This window comes from Stegostoma tigrinum, chromosome 2 (genome assembly GCF_030684315.1).
Source record: "Stegostoma tigrinum isolate sSteTig4 chromosome 2, sSteTig4.hap1, whole genome shotgun sequence".
Classification (NCBI taxonomy): domain Eukaryota; kingdom Metazoa; phylum Chordata; class Chondrichthyes; order Orectolobiformes; family Stegostomatidae; genus Stegostoma; species Stegostoma tigrinum.
Window position 1 is genome coordinate 57,326,118 of NC_081355.1, and position 19,750 is coordinate 57,345,867.

At 40.8% G+C, this 19,750-nt stretch overlaps 1 protein-coding gene across 2 annotated transcripts in view; it reads right to left on the reverse strand.

Annotated features, from left to right (window-relative positions):
• Positions 1–4,616, reverse strand: part of skap2 (src kinase associated phosphoprotein 2) — a 266,642-nt gene extending 262,026 nt beyond the window's left edge. The window contains exon 1 of one of the 2 annotated variants that reach the window (XM_048520144.2): positions 4,448–4,616. In XM_048520144.2, coding sequence (XP_048376101.1) covers positions 4,448–4,487 — 40 coding nt within the window. In that variant the 5' untranslated portion in view covers positions 4,488–4,616. The remainder of the gene's footprint in view (positions 1–4,447) is intronic. The other variant, XM_048520136.2, reaches the window with a different exon arrangement.
• Positions 4,617–19,750: the final 15,134 nt, after the last annotated feature.

A 19,750-nucleotide genomic window follows, 5' to 3' on the forward strand; every position in this document is an offset into this window, starting at 1 on the left:
AGACAGAACAGCCAACTTGATTGGCACCCAACATAACACCTTCAACATTTCCCCTCTCAATATTCAACAACAGTTCTTTCTTTCTTCCCATATGCTCCCAAATATTGGATGAGAGGCAGTTTTAAAATGGTAACTACAGACAAGAACATAGGCAGGTTAACCAAACTACAGTTGCATGTCAGAAAATTACAGTAATAGAACAATTTGGTTCTGGACCAAAATCTCCTTCCTTCTTATTTAAAGAGAATACAAAAGTTAATTCAAGATTGGTCACCTTCCAACAAAGGTTTAAAACTTTCTGTAATGTATCAGTATTCAAACATTGACATTTTCCAGACTATGAATAAAAAATATTCACCAAATAAATTTTATACAAATTTGGGTTACAGATTAATGATAATATCTGTTTAACTAGCTAGGTCCTTTAGCAAGGGAACTAGATTTGTAAACTACTCAGATTAAGTGTAAAACTTCTTACTTCTGTTTGTTATTTGTTCTATATAAATTAGTTCTAACTGACTTAACCTGGTTCCCATTGAGCATTAGATTGACATCTAGATGTCAGTACTGTACCTTCAGTTACCATCAGCCATAGGCCAACTGATGCTCTCTAAATAACCCTGGCAACTTTAGACCTTCCACTGAAAATGTGAAACCCACAAGTTAGGTTTTGGACATCCCACTTGCAAAAATGTAATCAGTTGGAAGGCAGCTACATTGCACAAAAATTGTTATGGTATAGGAGGCAGACATTTGGAATGTTTTCTGTGCAGACTGAATAAGCCTTATGAATTAGCGCACAATAAGATGGTGAGTGCTATTTTCGGTGGTGGGATCTGCAGAATCAGGGATTGCCAACATGGCACAAGAGCCATCATTATAAAAATTTGGCCTTCTCAAATTGTAACGCACAAATTATATTAAATTATGTGGAGAAAACAATAGTTTTGCAGCACAAATAATGAAGAATAACAAACAGCAGTATGGCTTATTGAAATAATTTCTCAAGAGAATCACAAACATCACTAGCCAGGCATAGCATTTGCACACCTAAGCAGTGGGGTTCCACAGCTACGTTTGTTTGCAGATGAGTAGGAACATTTAGAAATTTCTTACATCTATATCAAGTCAAATCAATAACTAAATTACAAATGATGCACTGTCTATGATGCACTGGCTAATGTCAATTGTCATATCAGGACCATCATTTTACTAGGAACATTGCTTCAATTTTAATAGAGAACCTCATCTTAAAAATAAAACTTTTCCACAGCTGATCATATTGCAGTTAGGATGTAGAGATAATGGGAACTGCAGATGCTGGAGAATTCCAAGATAATAAAATGTGAGGCTGGATGAAGGGTCTAGGCCCGAAACGTCAGCTTTTGTGCTCCTGAGATACTGCTTGGCCTGCTGTGCTCATCCAGCCTCACATTTTATTATCTTGCAGTTAGGATGCAGTTTTATTTGCACAATTTGGAGAACTACAGTTAACAGCCTACAAAACAAGAATGGGTCTGCAACTTGAGCCACAACATCTTGAGCCCAAATATTATTAGACATTCATATGTTGCTCCAGTTCATAAATAACCCTTTATACTTGCTCTCATTTAGGCTAACAGGACTATAAAAACACCTATCACTTAGAAGTGTTTCAAAGGGTCTTACCCACAAGTAGATTGATAGTATTGAACACTGTTTCATAGTAGGCGCTTCATTGTCCAAGTATGCTCAAGCTGTAAATTATTTTATTGCTTTCTGTAGGTCCACTCAACAACGAAGAGACCAAGGTAGGACTAGGTTGGCGTAGACATTCATGAAACTGAGTTTATACTGTTGTAATACACCATTTGCTGCAGCACATTAATCTGTTTTACTTAAAGGTAGAAGGTTTCACAATATATGTGAATTTTCTTTGACTTTAGACTATTTATTAGCCTTCGACTTGACCATTTCCAAGTTGCACACCATCTTGAATGAGGTTCAGCAGGTTCCTGTTCCTTCACCAATGCACTTCACACGTCGATTCTAAGGCCAATTACAAGTGCCTTTGCCCATCATTTTCACTGCTTGTGCAGAATTATCCAAGATCTAAACTGGCCATTCCCATGACAGCATAACAAGATATTCTATGGGCCACATTAAAATACTTGCTTTGTTTTAAGTTTCAACTCTACATTTTGTTCTTACAAAGATAGTACTAAGTTTGAACTTATAAAAATCTGTTACTGCCCACCACTAAGGCAGACTATTTTAATTTCCAAAAATGGAACTCAACTGCCTGTGATGGAAAAACATCCATGATTTAACTTGAGTTGATATTCCAATGTACTCCTGACTAACTTCCCAAGTTCTCTCCTCCGTTAAACAAATCACCAAAAACATTGCTAACTGTGTTCTAACTCACAACAATACACCAATCATCCCCATGCTCGCTGCTGTAAATGGAGAGAGAGAGTTCAGCAATGCTGGTCAAATCAGTATTTTATGGAAGTTAATGTAATTTTCTAACTTTTGTACTCTGTGGAGTAGAGAATCTTGTACGCTTATTTTAAACTACTTTTTCCAATCTCCCTTGCCACCATCAACTATTTGTGCGTATAATCACCTCTATTCATGAACATCCCTTAGGAATTGTACACTTTAAATTTATATTACTTCTCCTTTTTCTTCCTAGCAAAGTGCATCCCTTCAAATTTCCTATAAACTTCACATTCACCCATTCTACTAGGTTGCACGTTCACTCTTATTTGTTCGAGGGAATGAGAGTAGCACTGGCTGAAGTCCTCTTCACTGCTCACTACAGTTTTGTCTCAACTACAGATTTTGAAATTGTGCCCTACCAAGGCAGGTCCATGCATACTGACGAAGTTCTTATAAAGAATCACTGGACTCAAAACGTTAACTCTGCTTTCTCTGTACAAATGTTGTCAGTCCTGCCGACCTTCACCAGGAATTTCTGTCTTTGTTTCAGATCTCCAACATCCACAGTTCTTTGTTTTACCTTTAGGTCAATACATATGAAAAACAGTAGTGTTCATAAAGAAAGCTTGGAAACGACTACTGTATGCTTTCCCCCAATCCAAAAAACAATCACACACTTTCCTGTTCTTGAGCCAAGGTTTTGCCGCAAATGAGCTGTGGCATCATATTTAGTTTAGAGAATGCGTCTGTGAATGTTGTATTATATTCAACTTGGCACATAAATACAAATTGTTATATTCACAGACATTTCCAATTGTTGAAATTATCATGCTCAAAAAGGCTGTCATAGGTAAATAAGTTTTATACAGATTCCATTTACAACAATAAAGACCTGAACATTTTTTTTAAAAAAAACGTTAAAGTTAGACTTTAAAATTTTGTTTTTTTAAGTAAAATTTCAGGAAAAACATCCATCCACATCTTTAATAATAATCCTTAGCGATAACTCACGGCAACTCTTTGTCTAGCTGAAAAATTTTGAAAGGGTTAAACTTGTAAAAATAGTGTCAGTTGACACCAACCATCAGATGCTAAATTCCGATTGCAAAGCCGAAAAAGTAATTTGTTATGCAAAACAACAAGAATAGCTTCCGTAGCCCCATCATAAATTGATAGGTCAGCATGTTTGCAAGTTGTATTCGGTAAAATAATTTCTAATTTGATTCGCTATAAATTATGGTCTTCATCTCCGTAAATACATGTAGTACTTATTTAAAGATTTTTGCTACAGCATAACAGTATCGACCTCTTACAAGATTAATGTCTTGATTCCATAAGCACAAAACGCACTGATTTTAATCTCAATACTCAATCCTAAACAGTTCCATAAAAATTTAATTAGTTACTCTATTTACATTTTACTTTTTCAGGCAATGACTTTAACGAATGGCGGGGCAAAAAGGGCTAAAAGTCGTTAAGTTTTTACAACAGTTCCTTATTGCCGAAAATAAACTTCGTAACAAGTCACCAGTTGTGTTGGCGCTTCGCTTGAAACAAGTGTATCATTTGAATTCCTCTTCGATTTTTAAAAAGGAAACTCAGTGAGATCTGATTTTTAACTGGGCAGTGAGAAGTGACCTTTCACTCGCTAAGCTGCCAGTGACTATTCCCGGACAGGAGTGCAAAGGGCAGGTCGCTTCGAGCTCACGTTCATATCGACATTCCCGGCAGGTGCCCACCGACGTCCCCGACATATCATTCGGTATTCAGCCTCTTGGGCAAGTTACAGGTCATGGCCACGGTAAATAATCTAACAATCTGACAATAGACGAGGGAAACGTTGTTGTTGTTTCAAAGAGCAGGGAAGCTTGTACTTCTCAGAAACTGACTGCATCACTCCAACTTCCTCCTTTGACTTTGCTCTGGACCACACTCCTTCAACTCCTTTAGAAAATACCGTGGGGTTGTTCGTAATTCTTATCAAGCTGCCGTGACGAACGGATCGTTTGGAGGTTTTATTTACCTGCAATGAAGCCCTTCACGTCTTCAGGAACTCGCTGCATCTTCCACCCGGGGGCCGAGCTGAGCGTTGTCACCGGCTGTGTTCGCGCGACGCGGAAACGCAGCCCCAACAGCGGCCGGGGGAGCGCGCGCGCAACCACCACATCGCACAAAGTGCGGCCGCACCTCGCGAGCGCCTACGTAGCGTCAATGCTCGCGCAAGCAATTGGAGCAGCGGTCCCGGGGTTTGTTGCTGTTGATCCGGAAGGCGGGGGGCGGTGGTTGTTTTCGTGTCATTACAGCAGTAATCCTTAACTGAGGCCAAAGCTGAGGACGAGGTCTCACATCCCACTTTGCCAGACGATGAAATTTGAAAGAGGGCGGAAAGGGAAAACTAGTTTTTATAATCCATCTGAGAGTAAGACTTTCCTTTAGGGAAGGAAACTTGCCGCACAGTATTGCGTTTGATTCGTAACTGCTCTCAGAATTGATCAAGGAAGGCACTCACTTGCATTAAATGTATAATCCGACAGAGAGGAATGAAACTGGATGTACCCACCTAGTTGTGAGGTATGCATCAACAACGGCAAACACCGCCTTACTGGCCTTGTAAATTCTTCCTTACCAACAAGTGCCAAAATGGAGAGACGTCCCAAGCATTAAAAGCAACAGCTACCGTTTGCTAAATTTACTGACACATAATATCGGATACATCCCTGGGTTCGTCCCTGTGGGGAACAGTGATGTACACTCAGGAAGGAGTCATCCTGGAAGACCTCAGCCATCGACACCAGACCCTACAAAGTCCCATTGCACCAGGTCACGCATGGACAAGGTACTGCCTCTTCTCCCCGCAGTTGCAATGTACAGCAAACCCCTTCACCTGCCCAATTGCCATTGGTCTTGCATGATGGAAGAAGTTAACAAACTGCTCTGCTCCTGTACTATGAACTTGGAACAGCAGATAGTCACACAGAAACAAGGCAAATGGGCGTGATATTCCCCTCCACTGAGTCAAAGAACATGGACCCCAGATTCCAGCTGCTCTTGTTACTGCTATGTGTGGTAAATTTGGCCCATATCCCATTTCTGCCCCTCAGAATCCCTTACAACAACTTACCCATTACTGGCATCTGACTCACTGGTCTATAGTTCCCAGGCTTTTCCTTGCAACTTTTCTGAAATAAAGGCACAACATTAGCTGCCCTCCAATCTTCTGGCACCTCCTCCACAGTTGTGGATGATACAAATATCTCTACTGGGGGCTCAGCAATTTCTTCCCTGGCTTCCCACAATGTCCTAGGATACACTTCATAAGGTCCCAGAGATTAATCTATCCTTTTAAGATCTCCAGCACCTCTTTTTCTACAATGTTGACCAACAAGTTAATTGGAGGAGATTGGTTTGCCATCATCCCTGTTCAGACTTTTGATATGGAAATAGCAGCACATTCCTGGAATGTCAGAAGATTCTCAGTTCAGTCAGGAGTGCTATTTTTAGAGTGCACCCTGACCAGACCTTGTCCCCAAAGGTGATTGAAAATCAAGCCCCAAGTGTCATTACATACTGATATTCTAGCTGTCTCTAGATGGTATAAAGGATGGATCTGGCCGCTTTGCTCTGAATGTTTGATTATGTCAGGTCTTGCCATACAAACTGTACCTCATGGAAAAGGTTGTGCTGAAAAACACGTTTTCCAAGTTCACTAGCCAGTGGTCTGTGCAAAACATTCTCCAGGTACTGCAATGAAAGATGGCATATCCTATCATATGATTTCCTTGAGCAGACTGCCAGAGACATTTGTCAGAAAGGCCTATTACCAGAACTTTCAAATAAGCACCAAATTGCAGCTTGGCTGTTGCTGAGAAGATCCACCTTGTCAGATCCTTCATGTACAGCCAGATTCTCAACACTGTACACTGACCTTGAGGACGCCATGTTAAGGGAGAATCTGTGGCCACATCCCTTTGAAATGCACCTTTTATTGTACTGTTTGATGTCCTCATCTAAGAGTTTGTGTTCAAGACAGACTGATTGGGGAGACGGTAAGGTCAAGAACTTCATTGTGCAATTAACTGTTTATTGTATATTAATACTAAATATTACTGTACATGGTAATTTGAAATATAGCAAGCTCTAATATCACTTTTTCATCAGTAAAAGACTATCCCCTGATTTATTATATATCTTTCATCATCTAACTACCAAAGTAATTCCCACAGTGCTGTTTATGCCCGGGGGTGTGCAGATCCATGAAAATAATTGCAAGGTTGCACCAGGATCGTAAAGTTCTTTGGAAACATCTTTGCAAAGGTGGTTGGAAAGACACACTGGATTATGTCAAGGTTCATCCTGAGCTGTTCCACAACACAGAACTCAGTAATGTACAGACTGTTTCCTGGGACGCACACCAAGACAAATATCAACTGCTGCTGAAGAACAAAGACTGTCTTTGATCTGCACAAAACCCAATCATATTCCAGCTTAAAATAGTTGTCAATGACAAAACATTGCAGACTGGCACTCTCCAACATGCTAAGGGCCATGCCAGAGCTGAACATAACATCTGAAAGGGATCAATGCAGGAAGGCCACATTTTAAGGTCCTCCCACTATGGTACATCAAGAGTCTGGAACACATGTGAAACCCTTTATATTGTATGTGCAACCTGTAGTTCTAAGTAAAAGTCAAAAGTACTTCCTCTGTTTGGAGTAAGGGTCACCAGACCCGAAACATTAACTCTGCATTTTCCTTAACAGATGCTGCCAGACCTGCTGAGATTTTCCAGCAGCTTTATTTTTGTTCCTGTAATTCTGTTGTGAGAAACCTCAAGTCCGGTATTGACTTAGTGTTGGGAGTTACTGAATGAACTAAAACAATCTGAGTGAATTGAACAGTGGCCAATTCAACTTAAAGCAAGAATGTATGAAAAACTGCACAAAATGAAACAATAAAGCGATGATTTGTGCAATTTGAGAACGAAGGTTACTCTAAAATGTTGCCATTTTGGGAACTTCAAACTTAATATCGGCCTCTGCAAATATATTGATGACACACTGCTCTCTACCACCACCAGTCTTAAGCCTGCCACTACATTTATGTTGTCACACAGTTTGTCTGGCAAATCTGGATAAAACAAAATTTCCTCTGAAGTGAACAAAACCATTTTCTTTGGCCCTGCTGTAAGTTCCATTACCTATCTGCTAATTCCGACATTGTCTCTGGCTGAGTCAAGTCTGTTCACAACTTCAGCATCCTATTTAACCCTGAGCTGAGCTTCCAACCCTACGTTCTTCACTACTAACCACTTCAGCATCCTTTTTTCCCAGGCAAATTTGAAAGATTCCTCTGGGGTCAGGTAGATAATTAATGAGGTGAGTTTGATATGATAGGATGGGTAAACTCAGTGGGCCGCATGGTAAAAGACCCCCTGAAAAACTCACCTGACCAGGAACTTAATGAAAAAAAAAATTCAGCTGCAAGAGTTGCTTAACAGCACCTCTACAGACCAAGCTGGGTGGAGTCGCTGGAGAGGATCTGCAGCAGTGGTGAAGGAGCTCGCAGTAGGAAAAGTCATAGTTGACTTCATCCTCGCCAATTTTCCTGTCACGAATGCATCTGTCCAAAACAGTGAAGTGACCACTACATTGTCATTGTCGATATAAAGTCAGTGACACTGACACCGTCCTAAATGAGAAGAGCTCAAACAGGTGTATTAAATCAAAACGGAGTGTCCATGTGGTACTGTGAACCATCAACAGCAGAATTGTATTCAGTTCTGCAGGGGTGCTGTCAAGCAATTCTTGCAGCTGATTTTTTTTTGCCTAAGTCCTAGTTGGATGAGTTTTTCAGAGGGTCTCTTGCCATGAGGCCTACTGAGTTTTCTTGTATTTGTATTCAGTTGTATTCAATCTGTAAACTAATTTCCAAGCATAGTTCCCACTCCACCCTTACCACCAAGCTAGAAAATTAACTGTGGCTCAATGAAGGAGAGTGTAACAGACATGCTAGCGGCAGCTTCAGGCATATCTAAAAATGAAGTGTCAACCAGGTGAAGCTACAACACAGGACTACTACACACTAAACAACAGAAGCAGCATACAATAAACAGGGCTAAGCAATCCCACAACCAACATAAGAGATCTAAGCTACAGTCATGAATGGTGATGGAAACAACCAACTAGAGGGGGAAGCTCCACAAATATCCCCATCTTTAGCAATGGAAGAGTCCAGCACATTTGTATTCATGTTCAGTCAGAAGTAGTGAGTGATACTTTTAAGAAAGTGATAGATAGAGCTCTTAAAGATAGAGGAATCAAGGGTTATGGGGATAAGGCAGGAACAGGATACTGATTGTGGATGATCAGCCATGATCTTAATGAGTGGTGATGCTGGCTCGAAGGGCCGAATGGCCTACTCCAGCACCTATTGTCTATTGAATGATCCATCTCGGACTACTCCAGTCAGCCAGAGTTTAGCCTTTGCTGGTTAATATATCCAGTTCTTAATTGCTATTGTTCTTCCATGCTGATGAAAGTTGGCAAATTGCTCTGCTCTCGTGAAAAACTTGGAGCAGTAGATAGCCAAAGTCACACAGAAACTAGGCAAGTTGGAGTAATACTCCCACTCAACAGAGTCAAAGAACCAAAATATGTGCTTAGTTCCAATACCAGAAGAATCTAATGTAACGATTTATGCTTTTATTTCATATACTTGATTTTCTTGGTCTCCTGACTTCAGCACTGAATTATGTGATGTGGGATTTGGAGTTTGACAACAACACTAATGAGAAGGCAGAAGAGGTAAGGAAATAAGTGAGAGGAACAATAAGATTTCATCTGCTCATAATAAGATATGATGTGGAGGTGCTGGTGTTGGACAAGGGTGGACAAAGTCGAAAGTCAGATGACACCAGGTTATAGTGAACAGGTTTTTTGAAATCACAAGCTTTCAGTGCGCTTGTAATTTCAAAGAAACCTGTTGGACTATAACCTGGTGTCATCTGACTCCTGAAGTAATAAAACACTTAACCTTAAGGTGTTTGTAGTACTATTTTGAGTATGTTTTAATTTCAAATTTCCAGAGTGATTAGTTGAACTGTGATCAATGAACCGCTGCTAATTTATCCATATACAGGGCCAGTCAAGTCAAGTGTAGGATCCACACTGCTGCTCAACAGAGATCAAGCTATTATCTCAACAATAATAGAAGATTGATCCTATGATCATCTTAGGCCATGCAATTCAACAACCTACTGAACAGTTTTTTTTACAGCCATTGCACAAGCTTCTTGATTTTCTTTTGAACTGTCCTTGTCAGCATACCTTCATAGCAATATATCACATTTCCTATTAAAATATTTTTTTCAACTTTTTACTTAAATTCATAAAAGCAAAAACAGAATGAAAACCGCAGTTGCAGGAGGCTTTGGCCCTCAAAATAGCTCAACATAAGTTGAGCTGTGTTTTCAGAGCTAGCTGTTCTAGGAACGAAGCCAAATGCAATGAGGTGAGAACACATTTAAAATGTAGGAAGACAGCCTGTGGAGAACTACTGCTTTATGTATATAATGACAGCAAGGAACAGAAATTGTAAAAAAAAATTGGAAATGAAAGCTGGACGTTCTGTATAGCAAACTGACACATTGTGGAAAAATGTTTCAGTGACATTTTGTTGACTTAGATACATATCTATGTTTATACAGACATCACAAAAGGCCCGTAAAAGTATAAATCCAAGGCTGTCAAAGAAATATGGAGCCAACAAAATACACTATAAAAAAAAGCTACGTGAATGTTTCCATACATTCCAAGTGCTTATAGAAAAGGACCTTTGTTCAAGTATAAGTCAAGCATTTAGATCAAGAAAACAAAATGTGAAAACAGCTTCAGTGCAGGCTGAAAAAGAAGCCTCTGAAGTTAAACTGAAAATGCAGGAAATACAGAGGAAGGGCTCTCATCAACTGGATGAAAACATTTGTTGTTTCGATGGAACTAGTCATAAAAATGTTCATGTAAGATTATCTTTGAAACATTGTTTGGGATTTTGTCAACAGCATGTCATTCACAAGGATGTACCTGGAACTGATGATTTTTTTTTGTTTTTCCCTATGCAGTCACAATGAAAATGCTAAGTATTTATGCTGTATATGGAAACCATGTGCAGTTTCACAGCAGGGAACCGTTACTGGTAAATCCTGCAATCACATGACAATACTGCATTTAAAGAGCCTCCTCTTCAAACAGGGAAGTTATGCATCAATTCCCAGACTCTACTGATTGAAAAAGCCATGTTCTTTGAACTAATGACCAATGATCAAAGCAGACCAACCCCATGGTTCAGCAATGCCTCCCTGCACGTTCTCGTCCAGCCATCTGTGAAAAGCACGACATGCCTTCCTTCCTGAATATAACATAACGAGGCCCTCTCACACAATCAAGGAGGCCTGGATGGAGGTAGCAGAGGAGTTGAGCAACCATGGGGTCATATATGAAGCCTGCATCTAACGCAGGAAGTGATTCTATGGCCTCCTCTGATTTGCAACGTTAACATCAATGTTGCGTCTTCAACTAGAGCCTCTCATGGTCATATATATGCATGAGTGGATGCACCATCACCAGCCTCAGGCCACATGCCAATTGAAACTAAAGCATGAGGTAGTTTGCATTTTGTGTGTGCTTGGGTTCCACTTGTGAATGTCAAGACTGTAAATGTGTTGGTGATGCATGCTGACAAGCAGATTAGGTGTTACTTGGGCTTAATCAAACTCTGCACTTTGTCACACAGGAGAAGGAAACCCATAATGGGGAAAGGAAGTGTACAAGCCTTGACCACATTTCGTTATATCATCTGAGCAAGAGGCCATGTAGATCGCTGGCAAAGAGGAACTGCAAGTGGTGGACAACGGAGGTGGATAGGTCAACACTATCCAGAGACGAGGCTACAGCAAAGGCGGAGTCTAAATACGCCACATCTGGGAACAAAGCAACCATTGCCCCCGAGGAAGCACCATCACCTGCCTCATCCTTCACTTTCACCAACCATTACACCACAGGAGTATGGATTTGGGAGCACAATCTGGTTAGCATATCACAGACGCAATGCAAACGCTGAGAGAGTGGTGACACCAGGTCCCTAGATGATTGAGAACTGCTGGGAATCAGGATCCATCTGACCCCCAAATTAATGACTAGTCTCAGGTTGCCTGTTGGACTTGCAGAAAGTGCCAGAGAATATAGGCAATAGAGGAGAATATGCATGCCATGAGCTCTCCTACGTTGCAGGCTTTTGAGCATATTGCCTTATGGAGAGAATGGCAACTTGCCACAGAAAGTCAGGCTGAGTATTCAATCCCTTTGTTTAGTCCTGAATTCTATCACTCCATAGGTGTGCTCAGTGCAGCAGCGGCTAGGTCAGTGGAAGGTGAGGCATCTATGCCTCCTCCAGAAATCCTTTGCCCTCAGGGAGACCCAGAGGCACATTTGTGCATCCACATAGAGTAGCGAGTACTGGCTGCTTCTGGGCTTTCATCCTAGGACACCTCCAAGGTTATCAGCATCTCCCCATCCCTTCTACGGCAGTAGGTGAGGTCAATGGGAATGCTGCAGAACCAGTTCAAAAGTCTCCAGGTAGACTGGATCCCTCGAGATCCCAGAAAATGTACACCGTGGCTATTGAAGACAATGGGACATGGCAGTGAGCAGACCACCTCTACCTCAGCTGGTGATATTGGGTATGCACCTAAATGTAGTGATAGAAAAAGAAAATTTTAAAAAGTATGATTATTAAGATGACATGGGTGATTTTTCCATTTCTGTCCACTTACTAAAGTAGAAACAATATAATGGGCCCAGAACTTCTGTGCAGGGCCTTGCAGATTGGATGTCCAACTAGAGGTGTATGCCGGGACCCTGTTGTACTGAATGCATGGGAATTCATAGAATCATAGGAATCCTACAGTGCAGAAACAGGCTATTCGGCCCATCAACTCTGCACTGATCCTCTAAAGAGCATCCCACCCAGACCCAGCTCACTACCCTATCCCATTTCCTCGCATTTACAGTCACTTGTCCATCTAGCCCACACATCATTGTTCACTATTGACAATTTAGCATGGTCAATCTACCTGAACTGCACATTTTTGTGGGAGAAAACCAAAGTACCCAGTGGAAACCACCATGCAAATTCCACACAAGGCTGGAATCAAATCTGGGTCCCTGGCTCTTTGAGGCAGCAGTGCTAATCACTGAGTCACCATGTTGTCCTCAATTTCCTTGGAAGTTTGAACTTCTTGTGGGTGTGAAGAAAGCAGACATATATGTGAGAGCATGCTTGTCTATGTTTCTTATCTATCTGCATCAAATTTGGATGAAGACAAACACCATTTATCTCTTCGCATTTGTCAGAAGTCACACATCACCAGGTTATAGTCCAACAGGTTTATTTAGAGTCACACAAGCTTTTGGAGTGCAGCCCCTTCGTCAAGTGCAGTGAGAGGGCAGGGCACGCAGATACAGAGTTTATCAGATCAAAAGATCATACAGCTGGCGTGAGAGGGGTGTCAGATGATATGTCTCTGCGGGTGACCAAGAGTGTTAGATGGTGTGTAAAGTGTTTATAAAGTCATTGTCAGTGCTGTGTTGTCATGGCAATCAGGCAGAGACATAGGAATCTACAAAAGGTGACATCTCCGGTTAGATACTGAATTGTAATTGTGAAGCTTTGTTCAGAATCTGTCTCAGAGTTTTAACCTGGTTTTATTCCGAAAACTAGAATTTATACGATGCCACACTGTTTGACTGTGACTCTAAATTGTGTGTTTTTGAATAAAATAGAATGCATCTGCAAATGAAATGATTGACCCCATAAATTTGTGTGTGTGTGCGTATGTGTATGTATGCTTGAGAGAGTGAGTGAGAGAGTATGTGTGTGAGAGAGAGGATCTGTGTGTGAGAGTATATTTGTGTGAGAGTGTGTGTGAGTGTATGTGAGTGAGTAAGAGTAATAAATAATTCATATTCAGCTTCTGAAAAAAGCCTCACACCTACAATTCAGTGTTCGACCTGAGATGTCACCTTGTGTATATTCTTATGGTTCCACCTGATTGTCATGACAGCACAGCACTGACATTGACTTTATAAACACTTTACGCACCATCTAACACTCTTGGTCACCCGTAGAGACTTATCATCTGACACACCACTCATACCAGTTATATGACTATTTGACCTCTCTGCCCTTGGCCTTACTGCGTATAAACTCTGTGTCTATGTGCCCTGCTCTCTCACTGCGCCTGACGAAGGGGCTATGCTTTGAAAGATTGTGTGATTCCAAATAAACCTGTAGGACTATAACCTGGTATCATGTGACTTATGATTTTGTCCGTTCCAGTCCAACGCCGGCACCTCCACATCTTTCCATTTGTGTCACTCTTACAGTGAGTTTAGTATACTTACTCTCTGAAGATATAAAACTTCACATGTTACTATGCAAAAATTATTTATTAGTTTCATTTTTCATTGCTCTGATTTGAAATTTAGTGGTTGTTATGTTGTTACTTATGAATATTAATTTCCTGACTCATTTACTATTACTGTTATCACCTTTTGTACTCTTTAACTTCAGTTTCTTTTCAGATCATTATTTTGACACTGAATCCTCCCTCTTTCCCCTCCCATCCAGCTCTTGCTTCTATTATTTTGCATAGTTTATACAACCCTGTGTACCCTTTGCATGAAGAACATTGTTCCAATCTGATTCAATGTAGCCCATCTTAGTGATGTAGCTCCTTCCTATTTCAGCCCTCATGCCAGTCAACCATAAAGTGGAACACCCCTTTACCGCACCAGTCTTTCAGCTAACCAATTGATTAGTTTATTCTTATGCAATTGAAAATATAGTACCTCATTCTCTACCTGGCCTTGTCTGTGTGGTATGACTGTGATCAAGTGTGAATTATGCATTCTTCCCATCCACCAATTCCCATGCTACCCACAAAACCCCTTATACATTGGAGTGTGTCTAATTTTCATTCCAGACAATATTACTTTGGTTGCAATCAAGATGTGGATTTTTCACAAAGGTGTTGTCATCACAACTTGCATCAGACTGCCATCCTGATACCTTGCATCTGCCTGTCGTCATGTACTTTATTGATTCATGGCATTTATTTAGGATCCCAATGCTGACTTGTTTAATGAGCTAAGTTATAACTAGCAGTATTATTTAATTTGATTTCTGTTAGTATCTTTTTTTTTACCCTGGTATGTTTAACCTATTATGTTTCTTTAATTCAAGCTAGATCTCCTATCCGAACTCTGGGTGAAAGTGATAGGAAAATGGGAAAGTTGAATAATTTTGCCTACTTCACATTTCCGTACAACACTGATCTACTGCACTCTGACCCACGTAGAAGGACTGCAAGCTGCCTTTTCCTTACCACATGATATGTAAATGTAGGTAAGGTCCACTGATACACCATAAATTCTTCATAACCGTTGTATTTGTGAGGAATTAGCATATCTCTCTATGATTCTGGAGTAGGGCTTTTGTATAATGTGTTACGAAGGAATGCAAAGCAAAAGGATAAAGATTATCTTCATGCTTTGGACATTATCTCTATGGAGGGACAATAGCATTGTGCTTAGATGGCTACATGCTAAACCATAATAGCTACAAAACTAGCTACCCTTACTTAGTCTTTTCTGTAATGCTAAGTAAATACATTTGCTACCTGAACCCATGTCATTATATTTTTGTTTAGTAGAATGATGGCCTTGACTGTGAGGAAAAGCACACTTTTTGTTTCCTGCTGCAGAAGGACCTCCAGTACCTCTGCTGAAAATTAATTAATGTTCTCCACTGCTTACAGTGCAAATAATTTTTGTAATCATTGTCCTCACAACTACTTTCTGCCCCATCACTGTCAACAGAAAACAATAACCACTTATGAGCTGTTGTGTCCTTTGGTTTTGTACTTGTAAGGAACTACTAGATAACTTCCCAATGCTTGTATGCTATGGATTTTGGATATATGAAAATTACAAGGAGAGGCTGAATTTCTCAAAATTCCCATTCAGTTCTTTCCTTCACAATTCACATCCTCCCAAAATCAAGGTAATATATCTAATACTGCAGCCATCAAGATTGTGACTTATTTCTGTTTCTTCATTATATTTTACTCAGTCACCAATTACATGACAATTTTTTTTTAAATTACAAGATATCTTAAATCCAAGACTATACAACAAAAATAGTTAAATATCTAGGAAAATGTTTATGGCAGTAATTCAATCTTTGGGCTCTGGTAATATATGCAAACTAGCCATTACTTCAATTACATTGAAAGTGCAGCTGAATTTATATCTTTCAAGCCAGTGTAAACCATCAATATTCTACTTGTCAAAAACACTCACGGGTGCAGAAAATGTATTATTGTACAAAATGTCAGAATTCAGTGATTTTAATTTTAACTAATGCCATCAACCGAATGTGAGCCTTGATGTCCAGAAATAAGTTAGCTGAAAGAATGAATCTGACAAACTAGCTTGAAAATTAAAATCAAGGTTTGATAGTTTTAATTATTCTATCTTGGAAATGCCATAGTCTTTCTAGTTATTCATTATTTCTGTGAGTATTTCTTACAGGAAGTATAAATGCTCTAAGATTTGTGCCTTTCTGAAATAGAATGGTTCCTATTCATGTATTTTCCCTTCCTTGCCTATCTCAGGGAACTGCAGAAAATGTTTTAGGCTGTGGGCTTTCCATCGGAACTTTTTGTACTAGTTTAGGGCTTATTGCCAGAACGTCCAGTTCTAGTAAATTAAGGTGCTTACTCCATAATTACAATTGGCTACAGTAAGCCTTATTCACTTTGTGGTCTGAAAATACTCATGAACGTTTGGTCTGATTGATTCTTGCACTAATGTTATGAAACCCTTATTGATTTAAAATATGTTAAATAATTTATTTATGCTTTGAATCCCTTCTTCTTTTGTTCCTTTTGAAAAGAATGATCTCCTGGTCTGATTACTCTTATATTTGTTTACAATAGCTCTGTTAAGTTTCAGGTTTCAATCTTTTGCATCTTTTTTATTTAACAGAGATTTAAATTCTGTTTTTCTGTTGTATTTTTATTTTTAAGTAATTTTATAAACTGAAACAATGATCCTTCTTAATTTTAATACTATGTTGCATGCATGGTATTTTTCTGTTTAAACGACTGTTCCTGAAAATAATAGCTTTGTGCACCTCAGCTGGAATGAACTGTGATTACAGTCATCTCTTGGTATATTGCCAAGAACAAGGAAAATGTTGTAACAGATTTGCCACAAATGCTGAGGTAAACACAGTTGAGCTTCTTTCATGCCATCATTTTTACCACTGCTGTCAGAAGGAGAATGGATCTTTCTTCTGACGTGGTAGTGGATGATTTTTGATTAGGTAAATAACGTGACAGCAAATTGGTTCCATGAAACATAGTAAGTTCTAATCATCAGTTTACAAAGACACTATATGTGTGGTATAAAGCCCACATAACTTATGACTTGAAAACTGACAATAAAGTGGAATAACAAGGTGCAGAACTGGATGAACACAGCAGGCCAAGCAGCATCAGAGGAGCAGGAAGGCTGACGTTTCGGGCCTAGATGCTGCTTGGCCTGCTGTGTTCATCCAGCTCTGCACCTTGTTAATCTCAGATTCTCCAGCATCTGCAGTTCCTGCTATCCCATAAGGTGGAATTGGCTAATAAAAAATACTAAGCTTAAGGTGCAGAAATCATCTTTATCACAAAACAAATGCAACAAGATGATGTCCCATGGCTGTAAACTTGGAACATGAGAGTATCTTCTTGGATCAGCAATTGATCATTTGGTACGGAGATTAAGGGAAATTTCTTCATTTTAAAAAGTTCTGAACCTTTGCAATTCTGTAACTTTGATGTGGATGTTGCATCATTGAATGCCTTCAAGGTCAAAATAGATAGATTTTTGAAATAAAATTTGATGTGTTGACAAAATTCATCAGGGCTGGCAGAAGCAGTGGAGAGAGAAATAGAATTAAAATTGTCAGTCCAGTATGCCTCTTATTCAGAATTGAAAGGAACTGTCTTCACTAATGCTGCCAGACTTGCTGAGTTCCTCCAGCTCTTTCTGTTTTTGTTTCAGATTTTCAGCATTCACCGTAGTTTGCTCTTACTTTTGCATTTCTTTATGATAGATTTTTGGTTACTTAGGAAGTCAGTGGATGTAGGGAATGAGCATGAAGGAGCAGAAGATTAGACATACTTACACTGAATGGCAGAGCAGGCTAGAGGTCCATATCACCTATTCCCGCTCCCATTTCTGAAGGTGTACATCTCATACAGTGGTGTTCCACACAGTGTTATACCTGTAATATATGGCAGCAGCATTTGTTTCAGAGATAGTAAGAACTGCAGATTCTGGAGAATCTGAGATAACAAGGTGTAGAGCTGGATGAACACAGCAGGCCAAGCAGCATCAGAGGAGCAGGAAGGCTGATGTTTCGGGCCTAGACACTTCTTCAGAAATGGGTGAAGGAGAGGTGGTTCCCAAATAAATAGGGAGAGAGGGGGAGGTGGATAGAAGATGGATATAGGAGAAGATAGATGGAGAGGAGACAGACCGGTCAAAGAGGTGGGGATGGAGCCACTAAAGGTGAATGCAGGTGGGGAGGTAGGGCGGAGATAGGTCAGACCAGGGAGGATGGACAGGTCAAGGGGGCAGGATGAGGTTAGTAACTAGGAGATGGGATGGGGCTTGAGGTGGTGGGAGGGGATAGGTGGAAGGACAGGTAAGGGAGGAGGGATGAGCTGGGCTGGTTTTGGGATGCGGTAGGGGGAGGGGAGATTTTGAAGCTTATGAAGTCCACATTGATACCATTGGGCTGCAGGGTTCGCAGCAGAATATGAGTTGTTGTTCCTGCAACCTTTGGGTGGCATTGTTGTGGCACCACAGGAGGCCCAGGATGGAACTGTCGTCTGCGGAATGGGAGGGTGAGTTGAAATGGTTCACAACTGGGAAGTGCAGTTGTTTAGTGTGAACTGAGCGTAGGTGTTCTGCAAAGCGGTCCCCAAGCCTCCGCTTGGTTTCCCTGATGTAGAGGAGGCTACAGCGGGAACAATGGATGCAGTATACCACATTAGCAGATCTGCTTGATGTGGAAAGTCTTCTTGGGGCCTGGGAATGGGGTGAGGGGGGAGGTGTGGGGGCAGGTGTAGCACTTCCTGCGGTTGCAGGGAAAAGTGCCGTGTGTGATGGCGCTGGAGGGCAATGTGGAGCGGACAAGGGAGTCACAGAGAGCGTGATCCCTCCGGAAGGCAAATAAGGGTGGGGAGGGACAAATGGCTTTGGTGGTGGGGTCGGCTCCGCCCTACCTCCCCACCTACACTCATCTTAAATGGTTCCATCGCCACCTCTTTGACCGGTCTGTCTCCTCTCCACCTATCTTCTTCTCTATCCATCTTCTATCTGCCTCCCCCTCTCTCCCTATTTATTTCAGAACCTCCTCCCTCTCACCCATTTCTAAAGAAGGGCCTCGGCCCAAAATGTCAGCTTTCCTGCTCCTGTGATGCTGCTTGGCCTGCTGCGTTCATCCAGCTCTACACCTTGTTATCGCAGCAGCATTTGTACCATTTTTACTGCATCTACAGCAAGCTGTTAGCCACGTCTCAACGTCTAAGAATGGAATTCCTCATTGATCTGGCAAAATGGCTACAGAACTGGCTTACTCATAGGAGACAGAAGGAAGCGTGAAAAGATGCTTTTCAGAATGGAGGATTGTGACTGCTGGTATTCCACAGGCATCAGTGCTGGGACCTCTGCTGTTTGTGTTCTACATAAATGGCTTGGAAGAAAACATAGCTGGTCTAATTAGTAGGTTTGCCAATGATACAAAGGGTAGTGGAGTTGCAGATAGTGAGGAGGGTTGTCAGAGGTTACAGCAGGATATAGATCTGTCAAAGGCATGGACAAAAAAATGGCAGATGGAGTTTAATCTGGGCAAATGTGAGGTGATGCATTTTGAAAGATCAAGTACAGGTGGAAGTTAGACAGTGAATGGCAGAACCCTTTCAAATAATGATATACAGAAAGATCTGAGTATACAGGTCCACAGATGACTGAAGGTGGCAGCTCAGGTAGATAAGGTAGTGAAAAAGACTTGTCGCATGCTTGCCTTCATTGGAAGGGGTATTGAGTATAGGGGTAGACAAGTTATGCTATAACTTTATAGAACTTTAGTTAGGCCACAATAAGAATATTGTGTACAGTTCTGGTCACCACATGACCAGAAAGGTGTGGATGCT